Source organism: Oncorhynchus nerka, linkage group LG27, assembly GCF_034236695.1.
Source record: "Oncorhynchus nerka isolate Pitt River linkage group LG27, Oner_Uvic_2.0, whole genome shotgun sequence".
In the NCBI taxonomy this organism is placed as follows: Eukaryota; Metazoa; Chordata; class Actinopteri; order Salmoniformes; family Salmonidae; genus Oncorhynchus; species Oncorhynchus nerka.
The window spans coordinates 31390761-31413640 of NC_088422.1; the positions used below are offsets into that span (position 1 = coordinate 31390761).

Genomic DNA, 22880 nt, shown 5'->3' on the forward strand with positions numbered 1-22880 from the left:
TGATGCTCAGCTGCTTTCATTGACCCCTTCCATAGCAGCCAAACACAATGCAAGAAATGTCTTGGCAGAAGTTGCACACTTTCCACTCCTTATTTCTTCCAAGCCATTATGACATAGTGTTCAAATTCACTGTGTCGTCCTAAGGAGGCCAGCCCTCATCCATCTATAAAGCACGGTAAATGCCGTATCTGGTGGCCCCTCACACTGGATTCAACAGAAGGCAAATAATAACTCAAGAACATTATGACCCAGTAAATCCAGTAGAAAGCATCTGGTTATTCTTTCTGGGATCTAAATGACAGTCGAGTATTCTTCTATTGTGATAAAAGTCAACCGATTACTGCTGTAAGACAAAATGCTCCGGTAAACTCCTTAGTTGAACACACCCAGTCAGTAAATTGATAGGAGTAGGCATCAACAGTAAACACACAACAAAAGCTGTCAATGGACTATACAATAGTCTTCATAATGAGCAGAAGAAATTAGTGGAGATGGATGAAATGAGGCAAGGAGAGGAAGCCACTTTAAACTGTTGAGATGCACCCTTGGCTAGGTGTGGCAGCTGCAGCAGCTGTTGATAGTTATTCAAGATCAGAGGTAATTGCACTGTTTGTCCCTATATTAGAAGCCTTGCCCTTGTGAGTTTATAATGAGGACTGAAAAACCCAGAGAATTGAACGCTTAAGCAAAAAATGATGGTATGACACTGAAAAGGTGCGTAACAACAAAGGACGTTTACAACGCCTGCTGTCGTCTTTTTGACAGTGAAATATCTTAAAGGACTAAAACATATTTTCAACAATGTTCACTGTGGTTAGAGGATTTAGACTTTTTGGCTGCGTGTATAAGGCTATGGTTGCCTTTAGTGATTGCACAACTCCTGCACTTGAGGCCATTTTAGCACTAAGCCATTGCAATGAAACAATTCTGGAGGCTGCTCTTGTTTTTACCAACTGTTGTGCATGTTTTCTTTCAGCCATACTGAAGTTCAACACAGCCTTTAGGTTGATGCTGTCAGTTGTCATTTCTCATCAGGACATAAATGTGTGTTCAAGTGTCAATGATCGCTGTTATACCTCCAAGGCTATTGGTTCCAAAACTGGCCAAACTGAGAAAGACTTCAAGACCATCCAATCAATTCTGCAGGCTTGTTCAACTCTTTGTCAGTGCTCCCTGTCAGTTTGCTCCGCCATCTTGGCTTTCAACAGATGCATTGCACCAGGTGTCTCCGCCATGTTGGTTCTACGGGGGTACGTGAGACCAATGTTCTTCACCATCAGGACTCTCACTGGATACTTTGAAGAGGCACTCGCCTTCAGTTGGGACTTGATTCATTGCTTTAAGGAAGTGCTCTTCTCTCAGCAGTTCCTCCTAAAGAAAACACTCCTGTTTCTGTCCCAGTTGGCTCTTCGCATCTTTACCTGACCACTTTGTCTTGAATGAATATCGTTTTAATGACTTTTCCTCCAGTAAAGTAACTTGAGTAATGCTTTTCTTATAACATCCTTAAGGAACTGTGCATCCTAGGACTATTGCTTCAACGTCCCTTCATGTGTTTATTGTATTTTCAACTGGCATATTAACTATTAAAATGTTTCCTTAATTCTTAGTTGAATCATTGTCCAACTGCATATTTGGAAATCTTGGCAAGTTACAGTATCTGCCATAATGGCAATTTTATGGATGAGATAGGGACATTAACCCAACGGTACACTGTCAAGCCCATTTTAAAAAGACAGTGAAAGTAAAGTACTAGACACTTGTAACATCATAATAGTGCCCCACAAGTTTCCAACAGATGTTCCAGGGGCTGAGTGTTAGTGCAGTGGCCTTGTCCATACTTCGAGCCTGAGCCTGTCAAAGGCCTGCATTTTTCCGAGTTACCAAAGCACCTCCAGTGTAAAACATGGTCTTTGCTAGGATCTTTCAACGTTGGCAGATGCAAAGGGCTCAGTAAATGTAATACAATGAAAACAGTTGCAAAGACAGGTAACTCTTTACTTGGGGAAACCCCCTTTTCAGGTAATTAAGGCCTGATTGCAAGATATTAAGGTGAAATACAAATAAGCAAAGAACCTGTCTCGAGTTTTGTCAGTGACCCTTTTGCATTCAAACCAGCATACTGCTTTACTCCTTGGCTTATGACACATTTGGGAGAGCCCACAGCTGACATGTTACGTTCTGAAACAGCAGCTACATAGTCAAACAGGCTTACTGCATTGCTCTGTAGGCGTCTTGTAGGCAGAGCACTTACAAACCCCTATCAACAGCGTCTCTAACACCACACCTTTGTTTACTCAAAACAAAATGAACATAGCATGGTGTTTTGTTGATAGCATAACCCATAGTACAGAGACCTCTTGAACATAAGTTGCTGTATACAAAAACATTAAATTGAAAAGAAAACCATGGTCCCAATATTGCAATCAAATTGGTATGGTGGCAGGACATGGGTGGACAAAACCTTGGTGCAGATTACGCTCATCAGCAACTCCATTTCTCTTGTAAAAGGAGTTGAGTTATTGTAAAACAAAGACCCAAACTGAGCCCGGGTAACAAAGCAACAAAAAAAAATGGGCCAACAAGAACAGAAGAGTTGAAAATTGCTAAACTGTCATCAAGTCACAATGCTAGTAACATGCCTACAGAGTAATAAATGTTGATCATTGGTCCACTAGTCTTCATTGTCCATCTTCAGGAAATTGATTGACTTAGAATTTTACTAGACGCATGATTATGCCAGGACAGTCAATTATTCAGACGACCAACTTGGTTTAAGCAAGAGTTTAACCCTCCTATATGTCTGTCAAAACACAATGAGTGAATCATTGTCAAGTTGCTTTTGTAACCTAACCAATGATTCAAAACAAATAGGTGCACAGTAGTGAACACAAGCAAGTCTGAAGCAAGTTTCATATTGCCCTTAACACCTTCAAAACTTGCATAGGAGACAAATTCTATTGATTTGTCATGGTATTTTGAGTATAACAATGGAGAGTTCTCAATAGTCTCTGGAACAGGTCAGTAGACTAAAGCATGACTTACGACACCTTCTTGGAAGCACTTCCGATGTAGTCAGGCCTATAGCTCAGAAACATGATTTAAATCAATCACTGATTTATTAGACAATGTACTTAATGAAAATCACATTTATCATTTACGTCCCTGAGCCTCCATTGGCCCTTGAAATGCTAAGTCTGATCGTGTGGGCATTTATATATCTGATTGGCTGGTCTAGAGCCCACCCCTTACCCAGATAAACAGTAATTGCTCTATTATAAATCAGATCATGATGTGGGTAAAAGGTTCCAGCTCACCTGTACAAGCTGAAATTCCAGGCATTATTTCCCAAAAAGGGTGTTTTCATTTTCACAATGTGTCATTTCTACCTGTGTTAAAAAAATAAAGGATATGTGACTTAACTGCACTGCCCCTTTAATAATTGACTCAACACACACAAGCGTAACAGATAAACAGTTCAAACGACAGATGTTTCTCTAGCTGCCAAAGAAAACAGATCTCAACAGACCAAATTATTGCACCAATGAAACACCAAAATAACCAGTAACTTCAGTAAGATTTTCATGTGCAGACTCTTGACAACAGCTGAATTAAATGTAAAACCAGCAGCACGTATCCAACATTTAAGTTATGAGCACTGTTGTGTATCATCCAAAATGGATACAGCTCAGTCTTTTCTTCAGTTGGATCATTAACTGCCTACAGTCCAGTAACCCATGGTAGCACCCAAATGCCAACATTTACTGCCAACCCTTCCCACCACTGAACCCCCCCCCCAAAAAAAAATCATATCTATGATGTAACAATGTCTTCAGATGTGTGTTTTGAGAAAAGAGACAGATACAGTACATGTTTAGTGTACCAGAGTAACAATTGCATTAAAAAGAGCAATGACACACAAAACAGGAAAGTTTCTGAAATGGGTTTTTGGATCTTCAAAAGGACGCGTTTCACTCTACAGTCACAGACTTGGCCAGGTTCCTTGGGCAATCCACCTGTATTGGAAGAGAAGAGGCAGACATTTCTACATTTACCAAGAAACAACACTAAGAAATTAGCTCCCCATTATGAATGCCTACAGTAAGAACCCAACTCAGTGACAGTGCAGTACTCACGTCAAAGCCCCTGAGCACAGCCAGGTGGAAGGAGAGCAGCTGCAGGGGGATGACACTCAGGATGCCCTGCAGACAGTCCACACAGTGCGGCACTTTGATGGTGCGGCTCGAGCTCTTGGCAGTCTCGTAGTCATCTTTGTCACAGATCACGATGGGTCGGCCCTGTAAACCAAACAAAAGGCATTATGCTTCCAGCACACCATTGTCATAACCTTTAACCTGGAGTTGTGTTGAAATGTGAAACTTTGGTCCGTCCTTGAATAATAGCTTTGTTGACTCATGTCTCAAACCCAAAGCTTAGGTCCACATCTGTGGTAGATTAGTGAGAGTGGTGATGTCATGTAGAAAATAACTCCTCCCTTGCACTTTGTGGTGAATGTGAGGACCATTTGATATTACTGCATTGTGAAAACAAATCTAATATGTAAAGTATGTGTGCATGAAGCACTTAATATCCATGTCTTGGAGTTGTTATATTTCTTTTTAACCTGGGAGGTAGGTGGTCACTACAACAGCTAGCGGACATACCACTACCAGAAAACAAAATGTTTATTAAAAGTGAGTTTAACAACCAGATAACGTCATTGGCAATGGTTTACTGTGGTTCCAACCTTTCAACAGTTGATGGGGTGGAAAGCTAAATGGTGTTGAGATATCGTGCGTCAGTTCTTACCGCACGGGCCACCACCTGCTGCAGTGCATTCTGACACTTGGTGTAGGTGTGGTCTCTCATGATGATCATGATGACGGGCATGAGTTTGTCGACTAGGGCCAGAGGCCCGTGCTTCAGCTCCCCGGCCAGGATGCCCTCTGAGTGCATGTATGTGATCTCCTTGATTTTCTGGAGAGAGCGACACACCCAACACCTCATTCAGATAGGAAACCACATTCCCATACACATTGAGGGACACACAACCTCAGAAAAACACCATGCCAACACAACATAAGTTGAGTATGTATATCTTATCTTCTTAAATTCTAAAGGGAACAGTGGACTGGCCAGGGAACACTAGATCAGATCCAGGAGCACAGCACCCTGACCCAACACTGTGTGCCTCAGATACTGGAGGATTGGCAGTCAACAGAACTTGAAGAATCCCTAAATAGTGTAGAGTGTGGTTGCAATTATGCAGAGAGACATTTCTAAATCAGTCTAATTAGTTGCTGTGATTAAAAACACAATTCCAGCAGGCTAGACTCCATTAGGTCTTGCGTGAGGCTGAGGCAGAACAATTATTGTGGGCTATTGGAAAGTGAAACGACTCTGGGCCAATCTTCTCCTGAAGTATCTTAACACACGGATCATAATCTCATTTAGGAGTGGAGATTCCTGTAGAATACAGTTCTGAAGAGACAACGTTAAGTTTCAGGAGGCGGAGATCGAGGTGGGCATGCTGACCAGTGCTCCCTCCAGGCAGGTGGCATAGTGGTAGCCTCGACCCATGATGAGAACACTCTTCTGCTGGTACAGCTCTGCTGCCAGCCTCTGGATCTCATCATCCAGACTAAGCACCTCCTTTATCAGATCTGACACAGAGGGGGGAGGGAGGAGCAGCAGGTAAACACATAGCGAGACAGGTACAAAGAGGAAAACAATGAGTAATCTTAGTCCAAGGTTATGAAATGAGATACCCCCTACAAAATATTCCTCTTCAATTGGTCGGTACATTTGGGAGAACAACATGTCAGAAAATCAATTTCATCAAACCAAACTCCTGGATGAAAGACAATACAGTAACACCCATCCTATTACAGATCAGCAGACCAATGTTAACAGGTCCTGGAGACTGGGGTCAATGGGGGGGTTGGGTCAGGGAGAGGAGGGAGAACATTTAACACAAGGCTTTGGGTCCAGAGGAGTGTGTCAGGGCAAACAGTCAGGACAGACCCAGCTGCTGAAGCCTCCCCACTGTACACTCTCGTTCCCTCTCTAAGGATACCACCACAGCACAGTCATTGCATTAGCTCTCTGACAATGCATATTGTTCAAACAGAAACAGTCCAGTTGGAGCAATAGGACAGACCGAGGAGACCCACTACAGGCCTCTGCTTTCCCATCCCTCGCTCTGGCTGCGCTGACTGTGACCATTACTTACTGCGGTCTATACTACAGTAGGTCAGTGTGTCGAATAATCTACACATCCCTTTGAGCATCACATACAAAGGTTTATGGTCATTAACAGCACAGTGCAATGTCTTGGTAGATGTGTGTAGGGTCTGGTCTACCTGGCAGAACTCTCAGGCCCTGGATGATCTCACGTCGCCGTGGCTGCATGGAAATCCTGTCGTCGCACATCAACAGCGCAAACATGATCAGAGCCACAAATTGACTGGTGTAGGCCTGCAAAACAGACACAGCCAGACATAATGCATGCTTATTAATGCTCCAGCAAGAAGCAGACAGTACAGAACACAGACGTCCCAGGTGTCTCCTAGATGCTCTTCTCTCGTCTGGTTCTAAACAAAAGGAATCATAGTCTTCCATCTCCTCATCCTGGGCCAGAGACAGCAGAACCCTTCGTTTAGCAAAGGGCCTGGGTTGCCTGATCCCAAGGTTACTTTGCAGTACAGTATTGGAGAAGAAGAGGCTTGTCCGCCTGTTTCGTTGCCAGCTCCACAGTAATAATGTGCAACAGATGAGAAGTGGAGCAGCTGGGCTGCAGGATGGGCTGGACACAGATCGGGCCTCTATTGCAGGACAGGAGAGGGGAGAGCTAGCACAGTTATGAGGACACAATCTGGCAACACTACAGATGAACACATCCCCTGACAATAAGACACTAGGGCAGGAGGTAGCCTAGCAGTTAGAGTTTTGGGACAGTCACCGAAAGGTCGCTAGTTTGAGTCCCAGAGCCAACAACGTGAAACATCGGTCTATGCGCCCTTGAGCAAGGCACTTAACCCTAATTGCACCAGGGCCACCGTTTATAAAATGGCAGACAAGGCCGTAATCCCACGCCCGAGGGTGTCTAAGGGGGAGTTGGGATCTGCAAAAAAAATACATTTCAATTGCACAAGTATAAGCCCCCACCAAATTATTATTACTAACAAAACAGCAAAGAAACAGTCAGCCCCAACTACAGTAGAAGTAGAACCATGATGCGCTTGTTTTTCATGCTTCTGAAAAGTATCACCACCACTCACACATATGTTAGAAGGCTCTCCGTACCAGTTTAGGATTTCTAAAAATCAACGTTCTTCAAGAGCCCAAGCCATTTGACGGACCTACTGGACGCGGTCGTAATAGCTTCTACACCTGCCTTGCTTGCCTTTTGGGGTGTAAGGCTGGGTTTCTGTTAGAGGTCGACCGATTAATCAGGAATGACAATCGGTAATCTGCATTTTTGGACACTGATCATGGCCGATTACATTGTACTCCACGAGGAGACTGCGTGGCAGGCTGACTACCTGTTATGCGAGTGCAGCAAGAAGCCAAGGTAATTTGCTAGCTAGCATTAAACGTATCTTGTAAAAAAACAATCAATCTTAACATAAATCACTAGTTAACTACACATGGTTGATGATATTACTAGTTTATCTAGCTTGTCCTGCGTTGCATATAATCGATGCGGTGCCTGTTAATTTATCATTGAATCTTAGCCTACTTCGCCAAAGGGGTGATTTAACAAGCGCATTCGCGAAAAAAGCACTGTCGTTGCACCAATGTGTACCTAACCATAAACATCAATGCCTTTCTTTAAAATCAATACACAAGTATATATTTTTAAACCTGCATATTTAGTTCATATTGCCTGCTAACATGAATTTCTTTTAACTAGGAAAATTGTGTCACTTCTCTTGCGTTCTGTGCAACAGAGTCAGGGTATATGCAGCAGTTTGGGAACTGCTGAGAACTGTGTGAAGACTTTCTTCCTAGCAAAGAAAGCCAATTTCGCCAAACAGGGGATTATTTAACAAAAGCGCATTTGCGAAAAAGGCACAATCGTACCTAACCATAAACATCAATTCCTTAAAATCAATACACAGAAGTATATATATTTTTTAAACCTACATATTTAAAATAAATCCAGGTTAGTAGGCCATATTAAACTAGGAAAATTGTGTCACTTCTCTTGCGTTCATTGCACGCAGAGTCAGGGTATATGCAACAGTTTGGGCCGCCTGGCTCGTTGCGAACTAATTTGCCAGAATTTTACGTAATTATGACAGAACATTGAAAATTGTGCAATGTTACAGGAATATTTAAGACATATGGATGCCACCGGTTAGATAAAATACGGAACGGTTCCGTATTTCACTGAAAGAATAAATGTTTCGTTTTCGAAATGATAGTTTCCAGATTTGACCATATTAATAACCTAAGGCTCGTATTTCTGTGTGTTATGTTATAATTAAGTCTATGATTTGATATTTGATAGAGCAGTCTGAAAGAGTGGTGGTAGGCAGTAGCAGGCTCGTAAGAATGAATTCAAACAGCACTTTCGTGTGTTTGCCAGCAGCTCTTCGCTGTGCTTCAAGTATTGAGCTGTTTATGACTTCAAGCCTATCAACTCCCGAGATTAGGCTGGTGTAACCGATGTGAAATGTCTAGCTAGTTAGCGGGGTGCGCGCTAACAGTGTTTCAATCGGGACGTCACTCGCTCTGAGACCTTGAAGTAGTTGTTCCCCTTTGCTCTGCAAGGGCCACAGCGTTTGTGGAGCGATAGGTAACGATGCTTCGAGGGTGGCTGTTGTTGATGTGTTCCTGGTTCGAGCCCAGGTAGGGGCGAGGAGAGGGACGGATGCTATACTGTTACACTGTCAATACTAAAGTGCCTATAAGAACATCCAATAGTCAAAGGTATATGAAATACAAATGGTATAGAGATAAATAGTCCTATAATTCCTATAATAACTAAAACCTAAAACTTCTTACCTGGGAATATTGAAGACTCATGTTAAAAGGAACCACCAGCTTTCATATGTTCTCATGTTCTGAGCAAGGAACTTAAACGTCAGCTTTCTTACATGGCACATATTGCACTTTTACTTTCTTCTCCAACACTCCACCCCCATTTTTAAACCAATTGAACATGTTTCATTAAATATTTGAGGTTCAATTGATGTTATTGATATATTATATTAAGTGTTCATTCAGTATTGTTGTAATTGTTATTATTACAAATAAATAAATAGAAAAATCGGCATCGGCTTTTTCTGGTCCTCCAATAATTGGTATCGGCGTTGAAAAATCATAATCAGTCAACCTCTAGTTTCTGTACAGCACTTTGTGACATCAGCTGACGTAAGAAGGGCTGTAGAAATACATTTGATTGATCTAAAGCCAAAGGCATGGTTGTAAAACCGTCACACAGCTATTTTCCTTGACAGCACTGGAACCACAGTCCCTCACAACTGACAGTCCTAGCCATCCATTCAGATTTGTGGCAGTGCATTTAATCCGGTTAAAACCTATCACTCCATCCAGAATGTCAAGAGGACAGAGGCGCACGCTAGCCTGTGAAAACACACTGACGAAACCATGTCCCTGAGAGGCCTCAAATGTGCCACACATCCTCCTCAGGCAATACGGCATGATGAGCAGTTATTTTTAATATTTTTTATATAAGGGTACAAGCATGCGCCAGGTTCAATTCAGACAAAGACCACAGATGGCTCTCATTTGCTTACATTCCCTCCCTCAATATCTATTGTTTAGCTATGGGGGAGAAGCGTATTCAAGACGTGGTGCAGTCTCAACTCCAGCAATCCCCTTCATTCTCCCTGACCTTGTTTAGCAGGCATAGATGTGGAGAACCCCAATTCTGAAAACAAGACAGACATCACCAGAGTCATCCAGTTTAATGTCCCCCGGAAGGTTCATCTGAATAATATTATGAAACGATACAAAACGGAGTCAGCAGGAGCGTGTATTGAGCAGAGGGTGAAATACATAATGTCCTCTGATGTGCTGTGCGTGGGCCAGACAAGCAGTAAAGGACAGCGTCGTTGAGGCGTGCTCGCCAGGCTTTCTGCGCTGTGCCGGGGCCTTGGAGCTGCCGGAGGGTCCCTGAGCCAAGCCCGAGAGCCAGAGCAGGGAGGGACCGGACTCTTTTTCTACTACCCACCCCTCCCTCCCTCCCTCCTCAGCTGCTGAGTGGAACTCACTCTAGGATCAGTGCTCATAGAGGGAAACCATGGATCCTTACCTTTTACAAGAATAAAGATGAGAATATCAGGCACTATGGGTTCTGTGTAGAGCAGTGGAATATAGCAGTTTAAATAACCTCTCTTACAAAGGGATCCAGACACTAATTTCAGATGAAGTTCTCTAATTTCAAGGGAGAAAGGGGTTAACCACATGTTCTGTGTATTGAAATTAGCACCCAAGTGCTTCAGGGTTTGCCTTAACTATACAGATACCACCAGCAAAGCATATTGGCGTGAACCTCATGTCCTTGCAATAATAAGTATACACGGGTGATTATATAGACCAAGCCAAAGCGAAGCTGCCTCTGGACTTCGTAACGCCGCTCCGCCTAATTAGGAAGGAGACCATTCCATTCATCTCCAACAACTCTACTGCAGCCTGACCAACTGAAACACTCTGGAGAGGGATAGGAGGAATTCCCCCGCCCTAATAGGCTATCCTGAAGGGATTTTTTTCCACCCACCACAGAAGTAAAAGAAGTTGAGAGAGCAGAGTATGGTGAATGGAAGGTCTCCTGTTCCAACAGCTGAGTGTCTACAGGACAGTACACTACGCAAGTCAGTATGGGAAAAGAATCAGTCAGGAGAAGTGCTACACAGAGCAGCAGCGAGCCGGTCCCCCTCACCTTGGTGCTGGCCACTCCTATCTCTGGCCCAGCGTTGATGTGCACCCCACAGTCTGTCTCTCTGGAGATGGAGCTGCCCACTGTGTTGGTGACGCCCACCGTCAGGGCTCCTCTCTCCTTACAGTAGCGCAGGGCCATCAGGCTGTCTGCTGTCTCGCCTGCACACAAAAGGTAGCAATGCAAATCAGCACTCAGGATAGATACTGGAACAGGTTGGACTATGTGTATATACTGAATACAATATCAGATTTTATAGGCCGCAATAACTGATATCATCAGGTCTTTACGTTCAGCATCAATACATGAAGAGCGAAAGCAATTGCTTTGTGTGCATTGTCATTGGGCTGAGCATGTACTTGTACGAGACATTGCTGAAGCTGTATTGTGTGGGGAAATGAGTACAGACAAAGAAGCAATGTTCAGGTCCTTGAGGAGATAGCGATCCTCCCACCTGATTGGCTGATGAAGAAGCAGACGTCGTCACGGAACACTGGTGTGTTTCTATCCAGGAAGTCGCTGGCCAGCTCCACCATAACAGGCAGCTCTGTCAACTCCTCCAGTACCTGGCGAGTCTGTGGGGAAAGATCCGCACTGGATCACACATGACATCCACACTGAAAAACATGTTTCCATGTACAAACCAGAGTAAGAACTTACTCGTGTCCTTGTTTTTCCCTATCTTGGAGCCTTAGGCTCCAGTTGACTCCATTTTATGCTGGTGATATCATTCCTGCCTTATAGAAAAGGTCATCAGTTACTCACCGCCACCCCAGCATGGTAGCTGGTGCCACAGGCGATGAGGATGAGCCGTCGACACCTCTGGATCTCTTTAATGTGATCCTTCAGTCCACCCAGGGTTACTAAGGATACAAACAATCAAAATACAGTAATCATGTCCCTTTTCTTGGTATGTATTCAGATAGATATTGATCATGAGGATACCACCTTGATGGGTATAATGACAGACATGAGAGGGGCATAGTGTGCATTGTGCAGCAAATTGGAGTGTTTTGTGACTTGACTATTACACAGGAAAGGTCATCTCACCTGTGTTGTCATTGAAGTTGACCCTTCCTCTCATGGTGTTGACCACAGACTCTGGCTGTTCAAAGATCTCCTTCTGCATAAAGGAGCTGTAGTTCCCTGAAAAATGTTCCAAAAAACATTAGATCAGAGTCCTCAACAACATCACTTAAAGCCTGTTGACTTTGCATTTTTATAAAGTGTTAGGCATTTTGTAAAGGTTACTGTTGACACATAATTACTACTAAAAGGAAGCCAGTCTGGAAAACATGTTGTTTAGTGCTCTAATTCAGTCTTTTATTGCTGTTGGGAGGTAAATAACACAGGAGATAAATGACAGGAATGATCTTGCTCTTTAATACAGACATTTATCAGGCATGTCTTGACTAAATAAAATAAGCAAGAGCCTACAGGGAGATTGTTGTTTCCTCACACGGCCCTTTGTGACAATGAAATACGAGAGGGTTTTGCAAGCCCACCTCTGCGGAGACAGAAATTTAGGTCATATGAATTAAGTTTATTTCAGCAGAGCTCCTGGAATCGAGGCTGAGGAGAGAGCGATGGAGGCAGAGGCTTTAATGATAGGACCACAAAGGCTTGTCTCCTAAAACTGACTGGTAGTGTATTAGCACCCTCTGCTGGAGACATGTGGAGCAGCAAGCTCAATATAAAGTCCTGCTAATGACCCAGGTACTGTACTCTACATTGGTGATTGATGTGATCTCCATGCTGGGGCCAGGGTGTCTGAGCCCCTAAAGTACCTTTGATGTCAGCCAGGCAACCCCATAAACACCTGGCTGTGTACGCGTGGTGTGTGCTCGCGCACGATTGATATTAAAGGTGTGCCTGTGGCTGCCACTCAGCCAAGGTGGAGAAAATAGGATTATGCTCCATTTTTCAAGCACTGCCGTCGTTATTGACCAATTACAGTAGAAAATGTAGCCTACATGGTGATAAGGCAACAAGTGCGTCCAACAGCAGGACCAGCTAACATGCCCACTCCAGCTAGCTAACATTATCCGTTTACAGAGTCACGTTTAACAAGAAAAAGTATTATTTACTCATTCGTTTTTTTAAATGAATAATTCCTGTTGCATTATGCCGCCCCCAGTAAATATGACCCTTGTATAGTGAAATTATTCTGACTGTATTGCCAAAGATAATCAGCAATTCCAGCCATTCTTGGGTTCTCAAAGTCCTAGTAGCACCATCAACATCTTTACAGAGGGTTGACCCATGACAGTGCTGTACCCCCAGCCCTTACCCTCCCCCTCACCCTTCATGATCTGCTGCAGCTCCATCTGCAGGGTCTGGATGGCGCGGGCAGGGTGGTCTCCGGCTGTACGCTTGATGCGGTGGATGGTGAGCCGTCCGGCCGTCACTGCTGCCACGTCATCATCCTCCAGGAAGATCACACGGTTGGTGTGCTCAATCACCGCGCTGCCAGGACAACGGAGCAACAGTGAATCCAAGTTAATGATGTTGTTAATTCCCACTTTCCTAGGAGAAAACATTCACCAAACAATTGTCTAGACTGATTCTAAAAGTACAGTTTATCTAACGTTGCATGAGTGGGATATGAGTAATATAGAGAACAACAAGGTGAGGAGTCTGACCTGGCATCAGAGGCAAAGTAGTACTCCACAGACTTCTTTTCCTCAGCGAAGAGCGTGTGGCAGGTGTCCTGCTCCATCCTGGGCAGGGTGGGGCAGCCCTTCTTGTCCTTACCAGCTGGGGAGATACAGTAGTGTACTAGACATAAAACAGCTCCCGGCTGCTCATATTCCATTCTGACTCACTGATAGAGAGCAGTTAACTAATAACTTACATGATCGGTACAGGATAGGAATGTGATCTGTGGACAGCTTGTGGTCACTTTTCACCCCAATAAGCAGAGGACCTCCCCTCCTATTTACATATAAACAAGTACAATGATTACATAAAATTAAAAGATGCATGTTTAATGGATATTATTCCTATACAACTCAAGGAGTATGTAGAAATGCAGTAGCAGTGTACCGGGTGCCTACAGCCTCTCCTGGGTAATGGACACTCTTGAAGACCAGGACAAACGCTCCTTCCTAGGAGACCAGATAAAACCATGTTAATCACAAGACGGGTCAGAGGGCCTTGTTTCTGGACAGTCTGCTCTGTAGATGAACAGGCTCCTACCAGCTGCTGGGTCACTCTCTCCACCAGAGTAGCAAAGCTGAGGTCTTCACTCTCACGGTTGTCATACATGTACTTTACCAGCTTGGCAATGGTCTCTGTGTCCGTCTCAGACTCAAACTCATAACCCTTGCTCTCCTGTGGAATGGGAGAGAGTCAGTCATGGAAATCTCGCTGATAGCCTTGGCTAATGAAAGAAACCGACTGCCTTGGGAAAAATGTTGAAATGTTGCTTTTGCTCACCAGGAATTTCTGCAGGTCTTTGTAGTTTGTGATAATTCCATTATGAATGACAATGAACTCTAAAAAAAGAAATAATACACATATACACTTTAATAATAATAAACGTTCCTCATTACTCTCTATATAGTCAGTCAACGTGAGACCACTACATCTAGCAGAATGTGATGCCTATACAGGAAAGAGGCCCTAATAGTCCTAGAAGTTTAAGAAATCTCTATGGTACTGACCGTTGCTCTTGTCAGACCTTTGTGGGTGGCTGTTGACAGGGCTGGGGGCACCATGGGTAGCCCAGCGAGTGTGGGCGATGCCAAGGTGGACATCAAACTCCACGTCCATGTCCATGTCCTGCTGCTCTGTGGGACCAACACAAACACTGTTGAAAGGCAAGCCTCAAAATCAACTGATATGTGCCCAACATAAAGTAGGTTTGAGTCATTGGTATTGTAGAAATATTTATTTCTGTACAATCCACTTATCTACTCAGTAAACATCCTTACTGCTGACAACGGGTAGAAGTCTTACTTGTGAGCTCATCGTCAAGAGCCTTCACTTTTCCCGACTGCTTGATCAGCTGAATAGACCGGGCATTGGCCTCCCATTCCTTGCCGTTCCCTCCATCAATTCCAACACCTGGTAAAAATAGTCTTATTGCTACAGAGTACACAAATATGCCTCTGTTGTGTGATTTTGTAGCAGTTATCTTACACATGCTACAGTTTGATAACAGACAGAGCATCAATGTAAGCGTGATTAGATTGACAGGCCTGCTCAAGACAGGGGCATACAGTGAGGCCAATGGACAGTCATTGTTCTTAATGTTAGGAGAGAGAACAAAAACATGACTCCTGTAGATAAGCAGAATAACTGACGCCTGCCTACAGTGAGAGGGAAAGGCACCTAATTAACATGCAGACAGACCGACGCAGACAGTGTGTTGAGACAAGCCGTCTCATCTCACCGGCAGAGTCATAGCCACGGTACTCCAGACGAAGCAGGCCTTTGAGGAGGATCTCCAGGATCTCCCGGCGAGTCCGTGGCACATGGTAGTTCAGATAGGCAAAGATTCCTGACAGAAGGAAGGAACAGGGAGACAGATTTAAACTAGGAAGTCAAACAATGATTTGCAACAAAGGAATTTCACTACAACTCTTTTAAGGGATTAAGTGAACAAATCCTAATAGTGGGTATTACCGTTTGCTTTTGGTGGTCTGTGATTAGGTCAATAGAGACCAAATAAAGCATGCATGCTTTCTGTTCATATATGCCGGTTGTGTCAGAAACGCTGAAGGTTCCATTGGCTAGCTAGCCTAGCTGATGTAATCTGCAGGCAGTTCAATTATTGGCTCACTACAATTCACAGCAACAGCTTCCCCAAGGATTTCTACACGTGAAAAGTTTCAAACGTTAACACAAGTAAAACATTTAAAAATGCTCTGGTGCCATCTATCATGATATAGGAATTGGAAACAATGGTTCTGTGTGTAACTACAGAGTAGTTCACACACCCATCTGTTCCTGAGGGCACAGCCAGCCCTGGATGTTACCTGCAGTTTTTACATGAAACAGGGAAGTCACCTTGAGAAATGGACAGTGGGAGACACAGTGGAACAGGGTGTTCTAGTGTTGGGGCAATATGCTGACAGAAGGATCAGGTGCTCTAGGCTATGCTTTTGTGCAATTCAGAACTCATCTGAGAAGACTGATACCAAATGAAAACAGTGCCATTTATTACAGACATGCCTGGCTGAACAGAGGTTGGCCTACATACCTTCACCACCTGGTATGGCAACTGCTCGGCCTCCAACCGCAAGGCTCTAGAGGGTAGTGCGGACAGCCCAGTACATCACTGGGGCCAAGCTTCCTGCCATCCAGGATCTATATACCAGGCGGTGTCAGAGGAAGGCCCTAAAAACTGCTAAAGACTCTAGCCACTCTAGTCATAGACTGTTCTCTCTGCTACCACACAGCAAGCGGTACCGGAGTGCCAAGTCTAGGTCCAAAAGGCTTCTACCCCAAGCCATAAGACTCCTGAACAGCTAACCAAATGGATACCCGGACTCTTGCATTGACCCCCCCCCAGTTTTACGCTGCTGCTACTCTCGGTTTATTATCTATGCAGTCACTTTAACTCTACCTAAATGTACATATTACCTCAAATAACCGGTGCCCCTGCACATTGACTCTGTACCGGTACCCCCTGTATATAGCATCGCTACTGTTATTTTATTGTTGTTCTTTAAAATTTTATTTAGCCATTTTAAAAATTTCAGCTTATTTAGTAAATACTTTCTTCACACTTATTTTTTCTTAACTGCATTGTTGGTTAAGGGCTTGTAAGTAAGAATTTCACTGTAAGGTCTACCAACACCTGTTGTATTCCGCGCATGTGACTGATACAATTTGATAAGCCTATTCGTGCCCAATTTCCTTTGCCCTGCCCCATTTTCTTCATGACAACCATCAATCACCCACATAAGCTCACAAATAGAACAATGGCATAAAGCTTCAACAAACTAGTGAAAATAAACAAACCTAAATAATGAAGGCTAAGAGACAATAGCTATTCTTAGGATAACACAATAATCAATGACAAATTCCCAATTAGAGGAGGATATAAAGGGGCGGTGATAAAATAGTGACTATGTAGAAGCACTGCAAAGGAAACAGTGCAACAGAGCATCCATTGAGAGCAAACTGGCACATGGGGAAATCGAGGATGGTAGCGGGGGGACCGATGAGGGCAGCGGGGAGGGGGGAGGAAGGTAGCGGGGAGGGGGACCGAGGAAGGTAGCGGGGAGGGGGACCGAGGAAGGTAGCGGGGAGGAGATCGAGGAAGGTAACAGAGCATCCATTGAGAGCAAACTGGCACATGGGGAAATCGAGGATGGTAGCGGGGGACCGATGAGGGCAGCGGGGAGGGGGGAAACCGAGGAAGGTAGCGGGGGAGATCGAGGAAGGTAGCGGGGGATCTAGGAAGGTGGGGGGGTCTAGGAAGGTGGGGGATCTAGGAAGGTGGGGGGATCGAGGAAGGTGGGGGGGATCGAGGAAGGTGGGGAAGGTGGGGGGATCGAGGAAGGTGGGGGGGATCGAGGAAGGTGGGGGGGATCGAGGAAGGTGGGGGGATCGAGGAAGGTGGGGGGGATCGAGGAAGGTGGGGGGTCGAGGAAGGTGGGGGGGTCGAGGAAGGTGGGGGGTCGAGGAAGGTGGAGGGGGATCGAGGAAGGTGGGGGGGATCGAGGAAGGTGGGGGGATCGAGGAAGGTGGGGGGGATCGAGGAAGGTGGGGGGGATCGAGGAAGGTGGGGGGGATCGAGGAAGGTGGGGGGATCGAGGAAGGTGGGGGGGATCGAGGAAGGTGGGGGGGATCGAGGAAGGGGGGGATCGAGGAAGGTGGGGGGGGTCGAGGAAGGTGGGGGGTCGAGGAAGGTGGGGGGGTCGAGGAAGTGGTGTGGGGGGGGTCGAGGAAGGTGTGGGGGATCGAGGAAGGTGGGGGGCAAGGCAAGGTGGGAACACGGCTCAGCTTTGTTCAGAACGAGGGTTAAACAGACTAGGAAAAATAAGGCTCTCGTAAAAATCTCAGTGCATGTCAGCATTACCACCATTATTTCCTTAGGAATTAGCCTGCAGCAGTTCAGTATAAGGAGCATCTATTTGGGGAATTTTTCTGACAGAGACGACAGTGTCTGATTGTCTCTTCTACTAATAGAGTTCAGCGTGCTAAGCTCCCACCACCCTTAAAAAGCGAATCATCCACACTATTTATTTATACTGGTTCTGGCTGGCTTTTCAAAACAGAGCTGGGCGCTTCAGGAACTTGTTGTAGAGTCAGCAGATGAGAGATGAGGGGAGAACTAATCCATCACTATTCTAATATTCAGACACTGACAGGTTAGAAAAGTAAACACAGCTTCCAATCATTTAAAACCCCCTACATCATTCGAATCAATGTGGAATAATCACTGTCTATCATCATTACCAGTAGTGGTCTATATTCTAGCAAGGAATGAAACTTTGCGCCGTGCGTGCGTTCTGTCAGTCCTGTAGCAAGCTAGTATGTAACCTGATGAAAAGAAGGGTAGTTAGCCAATGGTCGCTAATGAATCCAAGTATAGAGTATAACGTGACATACAGTAACATCAATGAGAGGAATTATGGAGCGATAAACTGTCAATCAAGTAGCTAGCAATGGCTAGCTGGCTAGTTAACGTTAGCTAGCTACGCTAAGTTAGCTAGGTACTTATTGGAAATGGGTGTGTAGCACACGGTTTATACACATCAAAACGCGTAGTCGCCCTCATGACAATTTGTCTGATAACATTGTTAGCTATAAAACATCTGATCTAGCCAATTTACAAGTTCACTTAAAAGATATGAACTCAATAATTTGATGTTAGTAATTTGTTTTGTCTGGCAAACAAACTAAGTTATCTTTCTTTAGATGGAAGCTCAGCTGTCTGACTGAAAACATTGACATCTCCCCAAAACCAGTTCTGTGTTAATCTCACAAATTGCATGTGTAAACCGTTGCAAATGTACACCTATTTAATTTATTATATCTAGCTAACGTTACTTACCACACATGTCAGCTTCTCTTGCAAACCAGCTAGTTTACACCAGGCTCAGCTCAGTTCCTCATCTGATGAGTCAGATGGTCCCGCCCTCTTTAAATCCACTGAATGGGATCCAAGTAGCCTCAGCAGGCTTCCCTTATTGGTGCAACGGCTGTCAATCCCGATTTTTACCTCCGACGCACTCACGTAGGAGCAGGATGGAGATAGGATATCCATGGGCTGTCAGACTAGTATTGGACGTACTTGACTACTCAGACCTAATAACTGAGGATAGCTTCATATTATTTTTAGATTTTTATAAAGCATTTGACACAGTAGAGCATCAGTTTCTCTTCCACTCCCTTGAGAGACTTGGCTTTGGGGATTTTTTCTGTAAGGCTATTAAGACTCTCTATGCAAATGGTAACATCTCTATCAAATTGAAATATGGCACCTCACCTAGATTTGAGTTAAAGAGAGGAATTAGGCAAGGTTGTCCTATCTCTCCGTACCTGTTTTTATTAATCACCCAACTTCTTGCAAATTCTTTAAATAATAGTCCTGTACAAGGTATTTCCATAGCTGGTAAAGAAATTATTATAAGCCAGCTGGCTGACGATACTACACTTTTTCTGAAAGACGCTAACCAAATTCCCATATCGATCAATGTGATACAATCCTTTTCCAAAGCGTCTGGTCTATATCTTAACATTAAGAAATGTGAACTCATGGCTGTCAAAGATTGTGTGACACCTTCATATTATGGTATTCCAGTAAAAGAAGAACTTACATATTTAGGCATAACCATTACAAAGGATCAGAAGTCTAGAGGCTTACTGAATTTTAACCCTCTTATTAAAAAAACCAGAACAAACTAAATCAATGGCTACAGAGGGATTTATCTTTAAAAGGTAGAGTCCTAATAACCAAGGCTGAAGGTATCTCTAGACTAACATATGGTGCTCTATCTTTATATCTTGACCGTAAAATAAGCAAGGAGATAGACCAGATGCTTTTCAACTTTCTTTGGAGAAACCGTACCCATTACATTAGGAAAACTGTTGTAATGAACACTTATGAGAATGGTGGACTGAATTTTCTGGATTTTACTACTTTAAATAATACTTTCAAGATCAATTGGATAAAACAATTCCTAAGAAGACCCACTTCTATCTGGAATTTTATTCCTCATCATGTCTTCTCTACTTTTGGTGGCCTTAACTTCATGTTGTTCTGCAATTATAATATTGACAAAGTTCCAGTGAAACTTTCTGCTTTTCATCGGCAGGTTTTCTTGTCATGGTCCTTAATTTATAAACACAATTTTTCTCCACACAGATATTATATATGGAATAATCGGGATATATTGTATAAAAATACCTCTCTGTTTTTAGAATATTGGTTCAGAAATAATATCCTATTGGTGAGCCAACTGGTAAATGCAGAGGGTTTTTTACTCAGTTATAAAGAATTCTTATCACTTTACAAGGTCCCTGTAACACCTAAAGATTTTGCAATTGTTTTAGATGCCATTCCCTCAGGTGTTGCTATGTTATTCAGGAACATGTCAAGACCTGACTCTCAGAGCCTACCTTCTATTGACCCTGTTGACTCATCAGTAGGAAAGATTTGTTTATCTTTTGGTCCATTCAACAACAGAGCGATACGATCCTTGTTTCAGCAGGATGTTGTATCTATACCTTATGTCATGCCTTATTGGAATGGATTTATTGATAATATCTGTTGGAAAAAAGTTTGGATGTTGCCACAAACATACCTACTTGTTAACAAAGTTAAGGAAGTTTCCTTTAAAATTATTCATAAATATATTATTCTGCCAACCACTATATGAAGAAGTTTAAGGAAAACATCAACTCAAATTGCTCCTTTTGTAATGACCACCCAGAAACAGTTGTGCATCTTTTTTGGCATTGTATGCATGTAAGAAAACTGTGGCAAGACATCAGTAGGTTTATAATTGAACACATTTATGAAGATTTTACACTATTGTGGAGAGATGTACTGTTTGGATTCTTTACATACAATAGAAATAAGCGGAATCATTTTTATGTAATTAATTTCATTATTCTTTTGGCCAAATTTCATATACACAAATGTAAATTTACAAACAGAAAACCACATTTTCGTACCCTACAAAAAGAAATTGAACTGTATTTTAAGACGGTTAAATGCTCTACTAACAAAAAAGCTGTTAGATTTGTAAGAATATGCATGTCCCTTAAGGTCCTTGTGTAATTGTAATGTGATATTGTACCCCCTAGCTCGATTGTCTATTGTTTGTAATCTATGTATGCTTGTGTTCCCTCATGTGCTTTATGTATTGATTTGTTGTTAATAAAAAAATAAAAAATAAAAAAATATAAAAAAAAGGATATCCATGGGCGCGAGTGAGGAGATGGAAAGTATTTCTCCCCAAAATCTCACCAGAAGGAACAAATTGTTGGTTTCAGCCATGCTATTCTCATTTTCCTTATATTGTTTACCTAACAAGCATCAGGTGACTATTTTTCGGAATACTCAGATACTTAAATTTATTAATTTGTTCTTGTATGAAGACATATTTTGTTTACAAACTTACGAAGAAGACTGAAAGCTGTATTTACTTTTTATGTATACAGTAACTAAGATACTGTTTTAAAGGGCATACAGGTCTGCTCTGATTTTACATGGGTATTGTTCTATTTAGTTATTAATACTTATTTCCAAGTGAAAAGGGTCTTAGGAACATGTATATGTAAAACATTTTTTATTCCATTTTTTATGATGAGTTTTCATATGTACTTAAAATAGTAGGTACCCTTTTATTTAAATTATTATTTTGTATTTTATTTCTCAGAACAGTTCCTGATTACACTAAAGAGGGTTTTTAGTCTCGGATAGCCTGATAATGTCTAGCTCAAAGTTTATGGAATAAGCTATTTTTACTTTAAATTGACCTAAATGGTGCAGATCTCGGTTCCTTATCGTTTACGTTCACTGCTCCTACGTCTTTGACTCATCCTGTTACAGTTTATACTTTTATATAATCTTTGTTGTTTTGTCTTTGTCTATAGTTTCTCTTAATGCTTGGGGGTTACGAAACAATGTGAAGCGCAAGGCCTTATTTTTATTTGCTAAACAATTTCGAACAGATTTTTGCTTTTTTCAAGTCTCACTCAATTTCGGCTGATGCCAACTTCTGGAGGTCGCAGTGGGGCAACGATATTTGGCTTTCCCATGGATCTGAACGCTCCGTTGGTGTCACTACAATTAAAAATACCTTTGGTGGTAATATTCTACACTCGGAATGTGACCCCTTTGGTCACTTTATTTGTCTTGTGATCAGTTACAATGACATTACGCTCATTACTGTCAACTTCTACGGGTACAACACCAAACATGAGAATGATGAGTTGCTTGAATCTATAGAGAAACATATTGAAACAACATTCATTGGTTATCTAAATTTCCCTATTCATTATTATTGATAGGAGGGGAATTTAACATTACTATAGATAATTCAACTGATAGACGGTCCCCAGGTAGGCTAACCAATCAGAATTTGGGTTTAATACTTTTTATGGAAAAGTTTGATCTTACTGATATATGGAGAGAGAGGTTTCCGGCCAACAGATCATTCACTTGGAGTAACAAAACAGGTTCCAGACAATCCAGAATAGATTTTTGTCTTATATCCAAATGTATTGGTAGTGAGTGTGTTACTACAAATATTTGTACTACTCCCCTCACAGACCATAGGGCAATTTACATTGATATCTAAATATTTACCCCTGATACTAACCATGGTAGAGCATCCTACTGGAAGCTAAATAGCTCATTATTAAATAATGATATAGTTAAATTTGAGGTTAAAGATCTGCTCTCACACTTTTGGGAAAGGGCTTGTGAAGAAAAATCTTATTGCAAGAACTGAGAGCTCTTTAAATTTGAGGTGTCCAAATACATTAGAAAATATGGTAGTAA

At 42.8% G+C, this 22880-nt stretch overlaps 1 protein-coding gene and 1 long non-coding RNA gene across 2 annotated transcripts; one reads left to right on the top strand and one right to left on the bottom strand.

Annotated features, from left to right (window-relative positions):
- The first annotated feature begins 628 nt into the window (after positions 1-628).
- Positions 629-1603, top strand: LOC115111592 (uncharacterized). The gene is made up of 2 exons (XR_003860821.2): positions 629-714; positions 977-1603. It is a non-coding gene; the product is annotated as an uncharacterized LOC115111592 (long non-coding RNA).
- A 1815-nt stretch (positions 1604-3418) lies between these two features.
- LOC115111591 (glutamine--fructose-6-phosphate aminotransferase [isomerizing] 1-like) lies at positions 3419-19005 on the bottom strand. Its single transcript, XM_029637782.2, has 19 exons — positions 18921-19005; positions 15306-15413; positions 14870-14977; positions 14575-14700; positions 14348-14406; positions 14108-14242; positions 13955-14016; positions 13764-13843; positions 13552-13666; positions 13212-13375; positions 11960-12055; positions 11675-11772; positions 11364-11484; positions 10913-11070; positions 6363-6477; positions 5536-5663; positions 4810-4977; positions 4137-4298; positions 3419-4016 (listed from the first exon to the last, which is right to left on the bottom strand). Exons 1-19 carry the CDS (start codon positions 18925-18927, stop codon positions 3972-3974), a joined length of 2055 nt encoding a protein of 684 aa, XP_029493642.1. The 5' UTR covers positions 18928-19005; the 3' UTR covers positions 3419-3971.
- Between the last annotated feature and the right edge of the window lie 3875 nt (positions 19006-22880).